General features: G+C 35.4%; 1 protein-coding gene across 3 annotated transcripts in view; it reads left to right on the forward strand.

Moving 5' to 3' along the window:
* SMAD5 (SMAD family member 5) overlaps window positions 1-20,174 on the forward strand; it is a 46,147-nt gene that overhangs the window by 16,610 nt on the left and 9,363 nt on the right. For all 3 annotated transcript variants that reach the window (XM_011362360.2, XM_011362359.2, XM_023531935.1), the window contains 3 exons: window positions 3,510-4,081; window positions 11,050-11,301; window positions 13,332-13,451. In XM_011362360.2, coding sequence (XP_011360662.1) covers window positions 3,679-4,081; window positions 11,050-11,301; window positions 13,332-13,451 — 775 coding nt within the window. In that variant the 5' untranslated portion in view covers window positions 3,510-3,678. The remainder of the gene's footprint in view (window positions 1-3,509; window positions 4,082-11,049; window positions 11,302-13,331; window positions 13,452-20,174) is intronic.

Here is a 20,174-nt window from a genome sequence, read left to right on the forward strand (position 1 = left end):
ATCTTTTCTAGTCTTCATCCTTTCCTGAGAGGCAACCCAGTCAGTATTGAGTATTCTGAGATTGGTATGTATCATTTCCATACATATTTTTATTCTCTTCTTATATCCATAGTATATGCATATATTATTTATATCCATAAATACCATTGTTTTAAATTTTATACAGTTGCTCTTACAAAGATGTGTATAGTTTTGCAAATTGCTTTTTAAAAAAATTCGCTTACTACTCAGTCACTCATTTAATAAATAGGCACTGTTCTAGGTCCAGAGGAATATGGTGAATAAGGAAGACAAGGCTACCTGCTTACTAACATTTCAATGAGGGAGACATATAATAAGTAAATAAAATCGATAATGTAATATCAGGTTAGGATAAATGCCATGAAAGAAAATTGAGCAGGATCAGGGGATAGAGAATGATGTAGGAATGGGATGTATACTATTTTAAATTAAGTGTTCTGGGAAGTCCTTTTTTAGGAGATGGCATTTGAGCAGCTGAGTTAATTGAGTGAATAAGTCATGTTAAGATCTGGGGCGAAGAGAATGCCAGGGGAGGGAACATCAAGTTCAAAGGCCTTGAGGCAGAAATGACCTTGGAGCACTTGAGAAATAGAAAGAAGTCAGGTGCGGTCAAGTGCAGAATTAGGAGATTTATAAGAAGTGAGTTTGGAGAAGCCAAAGGTCAGATCATGTAGGTCCTATAAAGTAATGTTAGGAAATTTGGGTATTAAGTGTAGTAAGACCCACTGGGTGAGTTTTGAACAGAGGAATAACATAGTTTGATATACTTTTAAGATTACTTTTGTACTGGAATTCTGTGCAGTAGAAAAGAATGTGGAAACTTTCTATATTGATATGGGACGATCTTGAAAATACATTATACATTTTTTCTGCTTGGCTTTTTTCTTTTTAGTATACCACTATTTATGTAAAAAAAAAGATTGTATTTGTTTGTATTTGTATAAAATTTCTCTGGAAGGATATAAAAGACAAATATAAAAGAGTTTACTCATGAAACGGGGAACTGATAATAGAAAAATGAGAAGGAAACCAACCACTGTAGACTTTTTATACATCCATTAAATAGTTATAAATCATACAGAAAAGTATACATATCTATCCAGCCAGCTAGATTTTCACAAACTGAGCTCTCTCTCCCATTTAATCACTAGAGCCAGAAGCAGAACTTTGCCAGGATGGCAGAAACCCTCAGGTTCCCTTCTAGTTAATACTCCTACCCTTCCCTTCAAAGGGTAACCACCATCTTGACTTTTAATAGCATTCATTAGTTTCACCTGCTTTTTGTACTGCCACTGTTAACTCCATTCTATTCACCATAATTTATTTTAAATTATCTTTTAATTTTAGCATCATGCAAGTAATACATCATAGATTTTCTTTGTTAAAAGATTAAAACGATACTGAAGTACATAAAACAAATCACACAGGACCCCTGTCTATTGCCTCTCTCCTATTCCACGCCTCTCCCCAGAGGAAGCTGCAGTGAAAAATTTAGAATGTAGCCTTCTAGTCTTGGTTTTGAGTTTACATACGCAAATAACTTCTCCTTTTTCCCCCTTTTCAGTACATAATATGGTTAGTATTTAATGATGATGATAATGTTGATACTAGATTAGTAGTTAACATTTATTAAGTACTTTCTAGTGGTTAACTGTTAATCTAGTGTCTGATCTTTAAGCTCCTCTCCTTCCTCAACATCTCTCTCAGTTGCTCATACATACTCTCTCACATTCATTCTCTACCCAGACAGCCTCCATTATATTCTGCTGTTACTGAATAAGATCTCAGTCAGCCAGGCCTATCTCCTCTCTATTCTAGGAAATGCTCTATTCATGTTTGTCCACATATTTTTTTGTTTATATCTTTTTGTCTTTGAAATTTCCCTTCTCGTCTCAGACAACCAAACCATGCCTCTGCTTTCTGACCCAGATGTCTTTTATCCTATGTCTTTGATGTAGCTACAACTGAGTTCAGCCTTTCTTACAGTTTGTTTGGCATACAACACTTTACAGTCTGTGACCTATTACTGAAAAATGTGCTTTCATTCTCTTGTTATGTATCTGTAGTTTAATATAGCCAGTTTTGCCTGGCAAAAATTATCCTTTGTAGGGTTGGGTATATCCATCGATAAATAAGGAGTATACCTTTACTTCCCTGTACCCCTTTCCCCATGGTTCCAACATAGCAGTCTAGATAGCCACTACTAGTTGATCAGTACCTAGAACTGTGCTGGGCACTTAGTAGGCTCTCAGTAAGTATATGTTTGACTGAATTAGTTGGCTCTGAAGATGAAACCTATTTGGTATGAGATCTTTTTTTCTTTAAAGCACCATCATGGCTGTTCACAGTATGTGGCATATAACAAGCAATCAGTAATTATCTGTTGAATTTAATTCAGTTTTATTTTACTTTATGTCTGTCTGGGTTTTAACTGAGCACATGTATTCTTTTATGGGAAGATATACCCCAGTCCAGAATAGTCCTGATGCTAGAATTTGTCAAAGGCAGAGCTGCAGCATTATTTGGCAGTTTTAGGCACAAGAAAGGAAGCATCTTTTATTACTGACATCCTTTTCCCAAACATTACTCCCGCTACTTCACTAGCTGCTCATTGTCTCGTGTTGGCTGTGTAGTCACCACAGGGGACTGTCCTCACTCTTATCAGTGGAATGCCACTGCACATCATTTCCTCTTGTCGTCATCTCCAAGAGCTTCTTAATGGTGCAGAGGTGGTCTGCCCAGAGCAGGTTCATTAACTTAACATGCTTAAAATACCACAGAAGGCAACAGGAATTATAAAATTATAAACTGTGCCTTCTTGAGTTGAACTTTGAATTTATTCTCTTTAAATCTCTTAAGCATTCTTAGTTTTAAAAATAGACACTTCTCATTTTTCTGGCATGATGTGTTAGGATTTATTTGAGATGTTAGTACATTTTATCTGATGACAACCTTTAATAAAACTTGTATCAAATATATGACTTGAATAAAACCATGGCTTTTACCCAAACGTTTTAAGTCTGTGAAACATTTTAAAGAGAATAATGATCTTAGGGAAGAGCTAGATTTCTCTTAAGACTTTGGTTCAGATAGGACATATGTTCAAAATTGACATTGCATTTGGCTTGGATTTCAGTGGAGAAAAAGTACTTCAGAATCAAACCTGTTTTTTGGGACTTGACCAAAGTAATTAAAAGTCTAGAGGTTTTGTTTTTGTATGATACATAGGAGGTAGAGCAACCTGTTTTTTCTTTTGGTTAAATTTTGGCATTACCAGTGAATTATTTGTTCATGTTATGAAGAAGGAATTGAGTGGTCACAGGACTTTAGAGAAAATTTTTCTTTCCTAGACTTAGGCTTTGTTGTTTTACCTTGTAATGCATTTCTGCTTTTATTTAAAAATAACATACTTTTAAGTTAATTTAGATGTATGTAAACTGCAATTCATTTAAATTGGGGATCTTATGCTTTCCCCCTTTTTCTTTCAGGACTTGAACCAATGAAAGAAGCTTATGGCACTTATGAAGAGAAATGTCACTCCTCCCTTTTTAATTGGAACTTCTGTTTAGGACCTGTATATGACTTTTCACCTGTCATCTGTTCTTTCACTAGCCACTGACTTTGAGTTGCAGGAAGGTCTCTGAAGATTTATATCAAATGACGTCAATGGCCAGCTTGTTTTCTTTTACTAGTCCAGCAGTAAAGCGATTGTTGGGCTGGAAGCAAGGTGATGAAGAGGAGAAATGGGCCGAAAAGGCAGTCGATGCTTTGGTGAAAAAGCTAAAAAAGAAAAAGGGTGCCATGGAGGAACTGGAGAAAGCCTTGAGCAGTCCAGGACAGCCGAGCAAGTGTGTCACTATTCCCAGATCTTTAGATGGACGCCTGCAGGTGTCTCACAGAAAAGGCTTACCCCACGTTATATATTGTCGTGTTTGGCGCTGGCCTGATTTGCAGAGTCATCATGAGCTGAAGCCATTGGATATTTGTGAATTTCCTTTTGGATCTAAGCAAAAAGAAGTTTGTATCAACCCATACCACTATAAGAGAGTGGAGAGTCCAGGTAGGTTTTATTTCCTTGGGAAGAATTAGAAAATCTCCTTCCTGGTTTTCAATTAAATGGATTTAGTAATGAAAAGGTTCTCTTGGCCTCGTGTTTCATTCTTAAAGATTTAGTGTTGGAAGGAACACTGGATTTTGAACTTAGCTTTTTATGTATAGATGATATAGCTCCTAAGTGGCTTATTCTAAGTCATTGTTCACTGTAAACAGGCATATGTACACGCTGCCATTCCTGTGGAATACCTGTCTCTATTTTATCTAAGGCCTAAGCTCCATTTGTGTACTACATCTCACTTCTTTTTATCTCTTAAGAACTTTGTTCCTACAGTTATCACTCCTTTCCCTAGCATTATATTTTCCTTCTCTATTAGGCTATTTCTGACAGCATACAAGCCTGTCATAATACTGCCCATCCTAAAATGAACATTAAAAAAGAATTCCTGTCTTGAATTTTTTTATACCTCCCTACCTGCAATCTTCTATGCTGTTTCCTCTAGTTCTTTTATAGGCGCCTCCATTTTTATTATCTTCACATTACTTTCTTCACATTCTTTCTTGATACCCCTTCCAGTTAGTCTTTCTTCCCTACCATTTGATTTGTCAAGATCACTAGTGACTTCCTTCTGAGAGCTCATCTCAGTCCAGATTTTACTCGCCCTCCCAGCATCACTTGATACAGTTGCACTTCTTCCCTCCCACTCAAAATTTTTCTTTATTGGCTTCTGAAACTATCTTACTGGCTGTTTTTGCTTAGTCTGTATATTGCCTTATTGTTTTCATAGAACTCAATTCTTGGAGAATTTCTCTATCTGTATTTTTCTTCTGTGTGCTCTCATGCTGTCACATGTCTTAAAACCACCGATAAGCTCATGCTCACATTTTGAACTTGAGTCAACTTGTCCTTTGAGATTTATACTTCTGTATCCAGTTGCCTACTTTAGGAGCCTCCAACCCCGGGCTGTGGACCAGTACCAGTCCTTGGCCTGTTAGGAACTGAGCCACACAGCAGGAGGTGAGTGGCGGGCCAGGGAGCGCAGCTTCATCTGTATTTGCAGCTGCTCCCCAGCACTAGCATCACCACCTTGACTCCACCTCAGATCATCAGGCTTAGATCCTCATAGGAGCACCATTCCCTAGTGCCAGAAAGGTTGGGGACTGTTGGCCTACTTGATATCTCCACTTGAATGTGTGATAAACATAACAGATTTAATATGTCTAAATAGTACTTTAGATTTTTTTCTCCCACCAAGTTATTGTTTCCCTCCAGTTTTCCCTATTGAAGGGAAATGGCACCAGCATTCGTGTAATTGCTAACTAGAAGTCATCTTTTGTTCTTCTCTCATAAGTCCTGTGTTTGAGCTATGAGCAAATGCTGTTTGCTGTGCTTTTCAGATTATATCTTGATACTATCATCTCACCATCTCTAATACCACTACTGTAGTACAGAACATCATCATCTTTCACCTGCAGTAGTCTTCTGTTGGTCTCTGCCTCTCCCACCCGAACCCATTCTGTTTTCCACATAGCAGTCAGAGTGACATTTAGAAAATATATATCAAATCATGTCAGTCCCTGCTCAGAACACTTTAAAGGCTCTCTGTCACACTTAGAATAATTTTCTACAAAACCCTACATGACCAAGCAAACTTCCTTTGTTCTTAGACTTGCCATATTCCTGCATCTAGGTTTTTTTTCCTTGCTGTTTCCTCTACTTAGAGTACTCTCTCCCAGGATCTTTTCATGGCACATTTTCTCCCTCCATTCAGTCCTTGCTAAAATACCCCAGTCATTACTTGATGCTATGTTAGATATTTATTTCGTTTATTGACTGATGTGACCAGGACTTCCTCTGTCTCATTCTATACTGCATCCCCAGTGCCTAGAATAGTATTACCTGGCACTTAGTAGGTAGTGCTTAGTAAATGTTTTTTGTGTAATGAATGAATTGTATAAGCTGAGATACTAGCAAGGTGCATTAGTTATCTATTGCTGCATAACAAATTACCACAAGCTAAGTGGCTTAACACACATTTATGATCTTGTGTTTCTGTGGGTCAGGAATCCAGGCACGCCTTAATTGGGTCCTTTGTAAGGCCATAATCAAAGTGTTGGTCAAGCCTTGGGTCTCATCCGAAGATCATTTAGGGATGGATCTGTTTTCCAGCTCATGTGATTGTTGACAGAAGTCAGCTCCTTGCAGACTGGCTGTTAGATTCTTGCTAGTTGTCGACTGGAGGCCACCTTCGTTTGCTCACCACATGACCTTTTTCACAGGTAGCTCACATTCATGGCAGCTTACTTCAAAGCTAGTAAAAGAGAGAGAGTCTTCTTGCTAGAAGTGTATTATATTCTTATGGAATGTCATCATATACATCCTGTCACCTTTGCCTTATTTGGTTAGAAGTTATACACTCAAAGGGAGGAGGATACACAAGGATGAATACCCAGAAGTGGGAATGGTGGTGGCCACCTTAGAGTCTGTGTGCCATGCTGGATTTCACATGGAGATACTATAAGCCCAGTATAGTATCTTACCAAAAGGTTGTGAAAATAACATTGGATGTGGAGGCTAGTAAAAAGAATAGTAATGGCGCTGTCAGGGAAAGTTCAGTTTAAGAGCTTTAGAGCTGCCAGTTGGTATTTGAGATGATCCCCAATTTTTTACTGAATCTAAGGAGTGCTATAGCCTGAAGAAATTGATGAGCAAAGGAAGATATGAGGATTTAATAGAAAAGCGTAGTCTGAAAAATTCCCAAAGTTGGTATTTGTTAGGAGTTGCTGGAAAGAAAGTCTAGGAATTTAGTATATTCACCTATAGCCAGGGTGTGACTTATAATCAGCCAATAGAAATGTCTTAATTTTTGTATTCCATTTTTCTCAGCTATAATTCATTCTATAGAAAGGACTAGGGCATAGCTCTAGTATGCTTAAGCAGGTTAAGCATCTGTGATACAGGATGAATCACTATAGTACTGGTATTAAAGTAATAGTAATAGTAATGAATTTATGGACTAGGCACTTTTCTAATGCAATAAGGTTATTCCTTCATAGGGTTAGAAAGTGATACTAACATTTTAAAGCCCTTTAAGTTTACTAATAAATTTACAGATAAGGAAACCAAGGCTTAAAAGAGAAAGTAACTTATACAAGATCACATTGCTAATATACAGTGGAGCCAGAAAGTATTACAAAAAAATTAAAAAGATGGAAGATAGCTGAAAAGTGGTAAAGAAAAGAAAAATAGAGGGCCAGCCCAGGTGGTCCGTTGTTTAACAGGCAGTATTGGTTAAGAATGGGTTCTGGAACCAGACTTTCTGGGTTTGAATCTTGATTTTACCAATACTACCAGTGTGACCACAGCCAAGTTACTAAACCATTCTGTGATTTAGTTTTCTCATTTGTAAAAGAGAATAATACTTCATAGTTTTTTAAATGAGAATTAGATGAGTTAATGCATGAAAAGTGCTTAGATTAAAACATAAACTTGCTTAGAATAAGTTTCAAGTTAAATATCATTCTACTATAATAATCTAGAAATAGAGCATAGGGAAGAATGGCAGGAAGAAACTTACCAAAGAAATACTACTAGAACAATTTCCAGAACTGAAAATTGAAAGGGCCCAGTGACTTATTAACCAGAACAAGGGATTAAAAAAGACCCATATGTGAAACTTTAGTATATTACAGATAAAAAGAAGTTTCTCTAAGCTCCCAGAGAGAAAAGGTAGGGTACTGGAAATGAGAGTATTGTATTTATCCGTGCAGTTCTGGATTCTAGAAGAAAAGGAAGCATTGCTCCAAAAATTCAGAGGAAAATAGTTGTCTATTCTGGAATCTGTCTGCAGACAAACAAAAGGGAAAATCTTATATATGCAAGGTCTCAAAATTTATATTCCTTACACCCTTTCTTAGGAAGGTAATTGAGGGTGAGATCCAGGAAATAAGATCTAACAGAAGGGAAGGGAAGACCAAGGACTTGAGATTTGTAGACTTGTGTAGCAACCTGTCTAGATTTTAGCAAAAGTATGGAGGATCCATTTTTATAGAATCAATCAATTTTTTGTTTACTTGTGGCATCTGGAAAATAATATTAATAGAAATTTGACAGATCTGTTGGACTTCTGTAGCTATTAGTGGTATATACTTAAGATTAAACAAACGAAGGAACAGGCAATTAATTGTAATTATGTTCTAATAACTAATAAAAGCACTGTTCATGAAAAAATAGAATTGTAGTATATACTTAGCTCAACAGTGAAAAATATTTATATATATATACTATATAAAATCTGGATATTGATTTAACCAAAAATTTTTCCATCTTTTCATGTTTATTAGTTATTTGGATTTCTTTATGAATTGGCCATTCATTCATATATTTGCTGTTTTTTTCTGCTGTTTATCTTCTTCTTTTTTTAAAATTTTTATTTTTCCATTAGAGTTGGCATTTAATATTAGTTTCAGGTATACAGTATAGTGGTTAGACATTTATATAATTTATGAGTGACCTCCCCCCCGCCCCGATTAATTTAGTACCCACCTGGCACTACACATAGTTATTACAATATGCTGTATTTCACATCCCCATGACTATTTTGTAACTACCAGTAGGTACTTCTTAATCCCTTTACCTTTTTACCCAGCCCCACAACCCCCCTCCTGTATGGCAATCACCAGTTCGTTGCCTATATCTGAGTCTGTTTCCATTTTGTTTGTTTATTTTGTTCTTTAGATTCCACATGTAGGTGAAATAATGGTATTTGCCTTTCTCAGTGACTTATTTCACTTAGCATAATACCCTGTAGGTCCATCCATGTCATTGCAAATGGTAAGATTTCATTTTTTTTTTAATGGCTGAGTAATATTCCATTGTATATGTGTACCACATCTTCTTTATCCAGTCTATTGATGGGCACTTCGATTGCTTCCATATCTTGCCTATTGTAAATAGCACTGCAGTGAACACAGGAACATACCTTTCCAAGTTAGTGTTTTGGTTTTCTTTGGATAAACACCTAGAAGTGGAATTGCTGGGTCATAAGGTAGTTCTATTTTTAATTTTTTTAGGAACTTTAAAGCTGTCTTCCATAGTGACTGTACTAATTTTCAATTCCACTGACAGTGCATGAGGCTTCCCTTTTCTCCACATCCTTGCCGACACTTGCTTGTTGATTTATTGATAGCCATTCTGACAGATGTGAGGTGACACCTCATTGTAATCTTAATTTGTATTTCTCTGAAGATTAGTGACATTGAGCATCTCTTCATATGTCTGTTGGCCATCTGTATATCCTCTTTGGAGAAATGCCTATTCAGGTCCTCTGCCCATTTTTAAATTTAACCAAAAAGTTCTAATGTGACTTTATTGTGGGGAAGGGGGAATGAGAGTAGGATAGAATGATATAAGAAAGGTACTTCATTTATCATAACAACAAGTCTGTAAATAATGTCTTGACAAATCAATAATAGCAGCATGAATTTATCATTTAGCAGTGCACAAAATATTAGGAGAAATGGCTAAGAGTTTAAATTTGTTGTCTCTGAAAGCAGTATGGGAGGAGGCTTAGAAACTGCTATTTTGGTTATACTCTCGTGGCATCTATCTTAAACTGTATTATTTTGGATAAAAAAATTACTAAAAAGCATAGATAATATAGAAGTGAGAGAGAAGTCAGTGATTTTAGTTCTGCCTTAAAAAAAAGAAATTCTTACTAGATTGAATTTCTAAGTAGTTATTTAAGTCTTGCTAGCCAGCTAAACAGAAATTTTTACTGTCTAATGCCCTCCCTACTCTCCATTGGCAGCTGTCCCATCATTCTGTGAGGGGAACAGCAGTTGGTAATACACAGTACAACAAAACAATTGTAATCAGATGTTAACCAGATAATTGCTACACTAGTTCAGTAAAATGAAGAGACCCCCGCCAAAAAAACAAAAACAGTACAAATACTGACTTAAAGATCTTCTGATTCTTCACCTGCTTCTGGGAGGGGAAGTATGACCTAGTTAACTTAAAGACAGATAACTTAAAGACAGATTGATTTTGTTGTTGCTGAACAATGTCAAAGTGATACTTTCAGAAGTGAAATTACATTGACAAATATAAGAAAGTTGTAAAAGACATGAATTGGTACAGTAACAGTTTAAAGAAATCAGGTTTGTTTCTGTTTCTTATAGGGAAAGGTAATCAGATATTTGTATGTGATTGATCACTTGGGTCTTTAGAGAAAGTGAATGTTTGAATAAAGTTTATATTTTAAAAAATATATCTCTTAAAATGTTTAGGCTTTGTTGTATATATTTTCATTATGGTCATCTTTAGAAAACTGATTTTGAATGGAAGACTTCTACATAGTAAATGTTACTATTTTGTGTAGGGAAAACTTTACTGAAGAACATAAACTGTGAGATCTCTCAAACTAAGAAACATGAAATGTTCAAAATTGGAAGCATGGAGGCTTTCAGGACATCAGTATAGCTGACCTCAACTTCACTCTCTTACCTCCTATTTCAGTGCTTAGGCCAACTGTTTATCCTTTCTTATCTCCCTCCTGGAATCTCCTCATCTCCTGTATTCTCCTAGCCCTCCCATGTGAAATCCTCCCAGTTCTTTAAGGGCCAGGCAGATATTGTCTTTTTGACAATATTTTGTTTGATTCCTTGCTAGCTGGAAGTACTCAATCTTTCTTGAACTCTCATTGCATTAAATTCTCTCTATTACGGTTCTTTTAAAACATGCCTTTATCTCCTATAGTACAGGAATGGTCTCATTTCTCTAAATGCTTAGAGAGTTTTTGGTTTAGTTATTATGTAAATAGATTCAGGGTTCTACAAAGCAGTCCTTTCTAAAAGTAAATTGTTTAATAGGTTTACAATCTTAACCTGAATCCTTTCTATATACCCCTTAATGTGTATGGGATATTTGCTTTAGTCATTGCTGACAGGTGACTTTTGATTTTTGTCTTTCAGTCTTACCTCCAGTATTAGTGCCTCGTCATAATGAATTCAATCCACAACACAGCCTTCTGGTTCAGTTTAGAAACCTGAGCCACAATGAACCGCACATGCCACAAAATGCAACTTTTCCAGATTCTTTCCACCAGCCCAACAACACTCCTTTTCCCTTATCTCCAAATAGCCCCTATCCCCCTTCCCCTGCAAGCAGCACATATCCCAACTCCCCAGCAAGTTCTGGACCAGGAAGTCCATTTCAGCTTCCAGGTAAGAATTTATTTTATTAATAACAAAAAATAATCCCTGAGAATCAGCAATTGTTCTTATACTGCTGGCCCTCTGGATGAACTGTTATATGCCAAGAGCTAGCTACTTTTGACTCTATAATTTTTAGTAATTGTTTGATTTCCAGAAGAATGTTGGATTTTATTTTGCCAAGTACCATATGTTTAGAAAAATGGAAGTAGCCATACTTGACTCAAAGTCAGATATTTTTGTATAATCTATAATACTAAGTGCCATTATTGAGTGCCTTTTATAAAACTGTGGGAAAAGATGCATTAAATTTAATCTTCGGAACAGCCATGTGAGATAGATATTATTCCTGTTTTACAGATGGAAAAATAAATTGATATTAACCCCAAGAGTTTAAGTACTTTGCCTAAGGTTGCAAAGCTAGTAAGTGGGAGGTTTAGACTCAAGTTTCTTTGACTGTAAAGTCTATGCTTTTTAACTTTACTACACTGCTTTCAAATCTTTTTAAATGTTGGAAGGTTAAAATGAGCCCCATTTGTCTTTAATTAGATAACTGATGAATTGATTTGCCTGGAGAAAGATCATAAGTAAATTTCATAAAGTTTCCAGCTTTTGTTAATGACATGTCTTGTAGGAACACATCTTATGTCACTCGATCAAAAATTTGAATGCCTACTCAGAAAATACAGAGAACAATCTCGTGACAATAGGTGGGGAGAGGGTTGAGGACCTGGGAGATAGGGGTGAAGGGTTAAAGAAGTACACATTAGTAGTTGATAGAGGTCACAGGGATGGGGAGCGTGGCATAGGGAATGTAGTCAGCAGTAACATAATGCAGTGATCCCCAACCTTTTTGGCACTAGGGACTGGTGTGCCTAATGATCTGAGGTGGAGTTGAGGCTATAGTGGTAGCGCTGGGAAGTGGCTGCAGATACAGGTGAAGCTTGGCTCCTTTGCCCGCCACTCACTTTCTGCTGTGTGGCTCAGTTCCTAACAGGCCATGGGCTGGTCCACAGCCTGGAGGTTGAAGACACTAGATATAATGGATATGTGTAGAGCCAGAGGGGTGATAGAGTAATCAGGGGGATTGTTTCATAAACTATATAAATATACTTGAAACTAATAATAAAATGCTAAAAAAAAAATACTTGAGTGCCTATTGCTGGTACAGTCTTATGTAAGTATATTCTTTGTGGTTTCTCTGCACCAAAATTACCAGTTGATGCAGGTTTTTTGGGGGGATGGGGGAAGAGTAGTTAAGTGCCAGCTGTTAATATTAGATATTTGTTCAAAAACTAATTTTCATACTTTGTCCTAGATTCAATGCTGATTGTAGCTCTGTCTCAGAATATATCTTGTATAAACCTTGGGGTGAAAGACAATTTTTATTCAGTATTTGTAATTTGTTGAATCAAAGAAGTATAGCTGTAGCTTTTGCAAAGATTTTCAACCACAAGTGTTGGAACTCAAAAGATTTTCTAGTTAACATTGTTTCCTAAGAGAATTATCTAGCCATTTAATAGGGCACAACAGCCATTTTAGGACTTTGCAAAAGAATTAGACAACTGCTCGTAGTGTTGATGGAATTTTGAGGGAGTATAGCTTTATTTTCCAGTTTTAAATAACAATATACAGTATATGATGATCTCGATAATTTAATACATACCCCAAACTAGGATAATTACATCCTTCAGATTGATTTCCAGTAGTTGCAGTTTCTCTGAGCATATGAGTCTAACCAAATAAAGGCAGAATTCTTGGCCTTAAATTGTCTTCTGTGCATTTTAGCACTTATCTTACTATGCTGGATTGGACCAAATACATGTGGACTTAAAGTAGGTTTTCAGTAGCTAATGGTTGTGCTGTTTTTTTCTCCTTTTCCCTTGCTGTAAGATGTATTCTACATTTTTGTATGTGATATTCAGTAACGAATCCAACTGGTAAACTTACGAACTTTTTAATGTCTCTTTAGAATAACTGAGCAGGTTAAGATTTTAACTATTCTTTTGGGACTTTAACTTGTCTCATTTTCTTCCTCTTAGCTGATACTCCTCCTCCTGCCTATATGCCACCAGATGATCAAATGGGTCAAGATAATTCCCAGCCCATGGATACAAGCAATAATATGATTCCTCAGATTATGCCCAGTATATCCAGCAGAGGTAAGAGGAATACTCACCATATTTATTTTGTTGTTGCTGTTTTGTTTGCCTTTTTTTTTTTTTTTAAACTTCTTGGCCACTTTTTAAAAACAGCTTTATTGAGGTATAATTTATATACCATATAAATTTTGTACCATTGCCACAATCTAGTTTTAGAATATTTCCATAACCTTTTAAAAATATCCCTTGTGTCTTTGCAGTCTATCCCCACTCCTAAACCCAGCTTCAGAGATCCTCTATTCTGTTTTCTGTATCTGTAGATTTGCCTTTTCTGAACATTGCATATAAATAGAATCACATCTGTAGTCTTTTGCATCTGGCTTCCTTCACTTAACAATATTTTTGAGATTCATCTATATTATAGCACGTATCAGTAATTTGTTTCTTTTTATTGCTGAACAGTATTCCATTTTATGGATGTACCACATTTTGTTTATTCATTCACCAGTTGATGGACATTTGAATTGTTTACAGTTTTTGGCTAGTAAGAAAAATGCTGTTATGAACATTTGCATATAAGTCTTTGTGTGGACATGGTTTTTCTTTTTCTTGGTTAGATACCTAAGAGTGGAATTTCTGAGTCATATGGTAAGTTTAACTATTTAAGAAAAACTGCCAGACTTCTCCAAAGTGGCAGTACCATTTTACATTCTTACCAGTAATATATGAGAGTTCCAGTTCCTCCACATCCTCCTAACACTTATTATTGTCTGTCTTTTTTATTATAGCCATTCTAGTGGGTATAAAGTGCTATCTCATTGTGGTTTTAATTTGCATTTCCCTAATGAATAATGATGTTGAACATTTTTTATGCACTTGTTAGCCATTCTTGTATCTTCTGTGGTAAAATGTTTATTTAAATCAATTGCCCATTTTTAAATTGTGGTGTTTGTTATTATTGAGTTGTAATTGTTCTTTATATATTCTGGATAGAAGTCCTTTATCAGATACGTGATTTGCAAATGTTTTCAGTTTCTGGATCATCTTTTCATTCTCGCGATGCTATCTTTTGAAGCACAAAAGTTAAATTTTGATGAAGTCCAGCTTAATTTTTTTCTTTTCTGGAGTATCCTTTTAGTGTTGCATTTAAGATTGTCTATCTCAAGGTCATGAAAATTTTGTTACGGGTTTTCTTCTAGAACTTCTGTAAGTTTAGCTCTTACATGTAGGTGTATAATTCATTTTGAGTTAAGCTTTTTGTATGATAAAGATATAAATTCATCTTTGTTCATGTAGATATCCAGTTGGTTCTAGCACTGTTTGTTGAAAAGGGTATCATTTCTGCAGTGAATTCCTTTGGCATCCTTTTCAGAACTCAGTTAACCATAAATGTAAGCATTTATTTCAGGACTCTCAGTTTTATTCATTGATCTGTATATTTGTACCTCGTAATCTTGGTTACTAAAGCTATTTTTGAGTTTTGAAAAAAAGAAGCGTTAGTCCTCCAGCTTTGTTCTTCTTTTTCAAAATTGTTTGGCTATTCTATGTTCTTTGCATTTTCACATCATTTTAGTATAAGTTTGGCAATTTTTGTTCCCCAAAATCCTTGTTTGGATTTTGATAGAGTTCACGTTGAATCTCTAAATCAATTCGGAGAGATTTGCCATCATCTTCCAGTGCACAAACCTGGAATCTCTATTTATTTAGATCGTCTCAGCTTTCAGTGTAAAACTTTTTATTTCTGCTTCTCTTTTTAAATTTATTCCTAAGTAAGTGGAATTTGTTTAATTTTATGTTTGAATTCTTTATTAATATGTAAAAATATAGTTGATTTTTGTATATTAATCTTGTAACCTGCAACCTTCTCAACTCATTGATTAGTTCTAGTAGTAGGTTTTTTTGTATGTGCCCTTGAGGATTCCTTAGAGTCCTCTAAATACAGGAGCATGTTGTCTATGAATAGAAAAGTGTTTTTTCCTATCCAGCCTGGATGCCTTTAACATCTCGCTCTCTCACGTGTACACAAGCGCACGCGCTCTCTTTCTCTGCCCCTCCCCCCCTCCTTCTCTCTCCCCCCTCCCCTCTCCCCCTTCTTTTTCCTTCCCCCCTCCCCCACCCTCTCTTTCTGTCTCTCTCTGTCTTTCTTTGTCATTAAAGGGTATTTATAAAAAACCTACAGCTACCTCATACTTAATGGTAAAACTGAATTGCTTTCCCCCTGCAATTGGAAATAAGACAAGAATGTCTGCTCTTTGCTTCTAGTCAACATTGTTCTGGATGGTCTAGCCAGTAAATTACTAGTTCTCTTTTATTCCTAGTTTGTTGAGAATTTTTATCATGAATGGATGTTGGATTTTGTCAAAAACCTTTTCTGTTCCTGTTGAGATGGTCATGTGGAGTTTTTTGTTCTTATTTTAATAATAAGGTATATTACATGACCTAATTTTCTGATGTGAAACCAGTCTATATTCCAGGGATAAACCTCGTATAGTCAAGGTGTATAATCCTTTTTATATATTGCCGGATTAGGTTTATTGAAATTTTGTTGAGTATTTTTGCTTGTATATTCATAAGCGATATTGGTCTGTAGTTTTCTTGTAATGTCTTTTTTGGCATTGGTAATCAAGGTAATGATGGTCTCATGATGTGAGTTGGGAAGTGTTCCCTCTTATTTTTGGAAGAGTTTGTAAAATATCAGTATAATTTCTTCTTTAGATATTCGATAGAATTTACCAGCAAAGCCATTTAGGCTTGGAATTTTCTTTGTGGGAAGATTTTTAAAAATGATTCAACCTTTTTAGTTATATGGGTCTGTTCAGAATCTGTTTTTTCTTGAGTCAATTTTGGTAATTTGTGTCTTTCTAGGAGTTTGTCCGTTTCATTCAAATTGTCTAATTTGTTGGCTTAAAGTTTTTTATAGTATCCTTTATAATCTTTCTAATTTCTGTGAGAGTTATTAGTGTTGTCTTCATTCCTGATTTTGGAAATTTGTGTGTTGTTGATTTTTTCTTGGTTGCTTTGCTAAAGGATTGTCAATTTTGTTGCTCTTAAAAAAGAGCCAACTTTTTGCTTTTTCGTTGATTTCCATTCTAATCTATTATTTTCTTTATTCTGCTCGAGTTTAGCTTGCTTTTCGTTTTATAAAGTTTCTTAAGGTGGAATGTTAGGTTATTGATTTGAGTCATTCTTTTTGAACATAACTGTTCAAAACTATTAATTTCCCTCTAACAATGCCTTTAGTTGTACACTATAAATTTTGATGTTTTGTTTTCATTTTTATTCAGTCAAAATTTTTTAAAATTCTCTTGTAATTTCTTGTTTAACCCTTGGATTATTTCGTAGCATGTTAATCAATTTCCACATATTTCAGGATTCCCCAAATTTCTTTCTGTTCCTAATTCCTAATTTAACTCCATTGTGGGCATTGAACATACTTCATATGATTTCATTTCTTTTCATTTTATTGAGACTTGTTTTATGCATGTTTTTGTATAGCCTGTGACCTAAGAATGGATTTTAGATTATTAAAAGATTATTAAAGAAGAATATGTGGCCTGAAAAAACTAAAATATTTTCATTCCACTTGGTCATGGTATATAATGCTTTTTATATGTTGCTGGATTTGGTGAGCAGAAAACATTAGCCAACACCTGGCAGAGCATATGGTCTACTTTAGAGAATATTCCATATGCATCTGAAAAAATACATTCCAGTTTTGTAGGGAATCATAGGATCTGTGGATTTCAATTAGGTCAAATTGGTTGGTTGATAGTGTTTTTTAAGTCCTCTTTCTTTCTAATTGTTCTGTCAGTTATTGAGAGTGGGAGATTAATGTCCTCAACTATTACCATTGAATTATTTCTTTCAGTTCTGTTGGTTTTTACTTTGTGTACTTTGGGGATCTGTTATTAAAGTGTACAGTTTAGTAGCATTAAGCACATCCACACTGTTGTGCAACCATCACCACTATCCATTCCTAGAAGTTTTTCATTATCTCAAGCAGAGCTCTTGTACCCATTAAACTCCTGATTCTCCCTCCCTTTGGCAACTACCATTCTACATTTTGTTTCTGTGAATTTACCTATTCTAGTTCCTTCGTCTAAGTGGAATCATATAACATATTATCCTTTTGTGTCTGGCTTATTTCACTTAGCATAATGTTTTCAAGGTCTATGTTGTAATCTATATCAGAATTTCATTCCTTTTAAAGCGGAATAATATTTTATTGTGTGTATATACCACGTTTAGTTTACCCAGGTATCAGTTGGTGGACATTTGGGTTGTTTCCACCTTTTCACTGCTCTGAATAATGCTGCTATGAACATTGGTGTACAGGTATCTGTTTGAGTCTCTGCTTTTTAATTCACTTGGTATCATATACCTAGTAGTAGAATCGCTGAATTTTATGGTATTTCTGTTTAACTTTTTGAGGAACTGTCAAACTGTTTTCCAAAGTACTGCACCATTTACATTTACACCAGCTGTGCATTAGGGTTCTAATTTCTCCACATTCTTGCCAATACTTTTTAAAAATAATAGCCATCCTAATGGATGTGAGGAGGTATCGCTTCGTGGTTTAAAAACTACTTTGTTTTGAGACCTTCCTTAGTTGTCACAAGTTTAGAAAAAGTAAGGTACTGCCACTTCATACAGTTCTTAAAAGAATGGTGTTTTTGTATGTTATATGTGTTCGTGGTAATACTGAAAGACTATATGTTACACTGTGTTTCCAGGAGCCCCACATTCCTAAGAACAGTTAAATTTCAGGCTCCCAATAGTCTTGTTAATATCTGAATAATGTCTTACTTTTCAAGGTCTAGCATTTATGTAGGAATTTTATCATACTAATTTGCTTGTAATTCATAGAATCTACCTTCATTTAGAGCAAAAGGTCTCCGAATATGAATTTCCGGATTTGAATTCCTGCATCTTTACTTATTTGCTTTACAGCTTAACAGAGTTGCCTTTTAAAATCTCCAAGCCTAAGTTTTCCCACTTATAAAATAAGTAGAGATAATATCTACACAGGGATTATTAGTATATTGATTGAATTAGATAATATATGTAATGATCTTAGTGTACAGTGTCAGGTAATACCCAATAAATTGTATTATCCTTCTTCTGAAAATGTGGACTATGTTTACCCCACCATTCATTTTCCTTTTTTTTCCATGTGTCCCTCCCACCTGTTGTGCCCATTGTGAATTGTTGACTTGTACACAAATAAGAATTTGGCCAGTACAGATGGTTCTCAGCTTATAGAGGGGTTACATCCTGATATACACATCATAATTTGAAAATATCATTGTTATAAAAGTAATACACCTAACCTACCCAAACATCGTAGCTTAGCCTAGCCTGCTTTAAACATGTTCGGAACACTTACTTTTAGCCTACAGTTGGGCAAAATCATCTTGAACAGTGAATACACTGTAGATTATTCGTTGTTTACCCTTGCAACCATGTGGCTGACTGGGATCTGTGGCTTGCTGCACTGCCCAGCATTGCAAGAGAATCGTACTGCATATCACTAGCCTAGGATGATAAGATAAAAATTCAAAATTATACATATGGTTTTTACTGAATACATATTGCTTTTGCACCATTGTAAAGTTGAAAAATCTTAATTCAAATGATCATAAATCAGAACTGTCTGTATTTTTACTCCATGTAAATCTTTTTCCATAGTCATTTCTAGCACTTAACATTTAAAATGTGTACCACCTTTTACTCAAAGATAATGCTTACTTAGTTGTGATTTTTTTTTCTTAACAGACTTTATTTTTTAGGTCAATTTTAGGTTCACAGCAAATCTAAGCAGAAAGTACAGAGTTCCTACAAGCATAGCCACCCCCCACTACCAGCATCCTGCACTGTCAGAAACATCATTATCACCAGAAATGCATAGTTTACATTAGGGTTCATTCTTGCTGTTGTATATTCTGTGGGTTATAATAAATAAATAATGATATGTATCTACCAGTATAGTACCATACAGACTAGTTTCACTGCCCTAAAAATCCTCTGTGCTTTGCTTGTTCATCCCTTTTTACCCCTGGTAACCATTGATCTTTTTATTGTCTCCTTAATTTTGCCATTTCCAGAATGTCACATAATTGGAATCATACAGTATATAGCTTTTTCAGATTGGCTTCTTTTACTTACTAACTTACATTTAAGTTTCTTCCACATTTTTTCATGGCTTGATAGCTCCTTTTTTTTTAAACTCCTGAATAATATTCCATTGTCTGGATTTAATTATTCGTTCACCTACTTAGTTGCTTCCAAGTTTTGGCAATTGTAAACAAAGCTGCTATAAACATCCATGTGCAGTTTTTGTGTGGACATAAGTTTTCAGTTGCTTTTGGTAAATACTAAGGAGCACTTTTCCTGAATTATGTGCTAAGTGTAAGTTTAGTTTTTTAAGAAACCACCAAACTGTTTTCCAATGTGGCTATACCTTTTTGCATTCCCACCAGCAGTGAATGTGAGTTCCTATTGCTCCACATCCTCACCAGCATTTGATGTTGCCAGTGTTTTGGATTTTGGCCATTCTAGTGGATGTGTAGCAGTATCTCATTGCTATTTTGTTTTGCATTTCCCTGATGACACATGATGTGGTGCATCTTTTTAAATGTTTACTTGACATGTGAGTATCTTCAGCGAAGTGTCTGTTCATGACTTTGACCCACTTTTTAATTGGGTGGTTCATTTTCTTGTTGCGTTTTAAGAGTTCTTTGTATGTTTTGGATAACAGTCCTTTATCAGATAAGTCTTTTGCAG

The sequence above is a fragment of the Pteropus vampyrus genome, unplaced genomic scaffold (assembly GCF_000151845.1).
Source record: "Pteropus vampyrus isolate Shadow unplaced genomic scaffold, Pvam_2.0 Scaffold74, whole genome shotgun sequence".
Taxonomy (NCBI): Eukaryota; Metazoa; Chordata; class Mammalia; order Chiroptera; family Pteropodidae; genus Pteropus; species Pteropus vampyrus.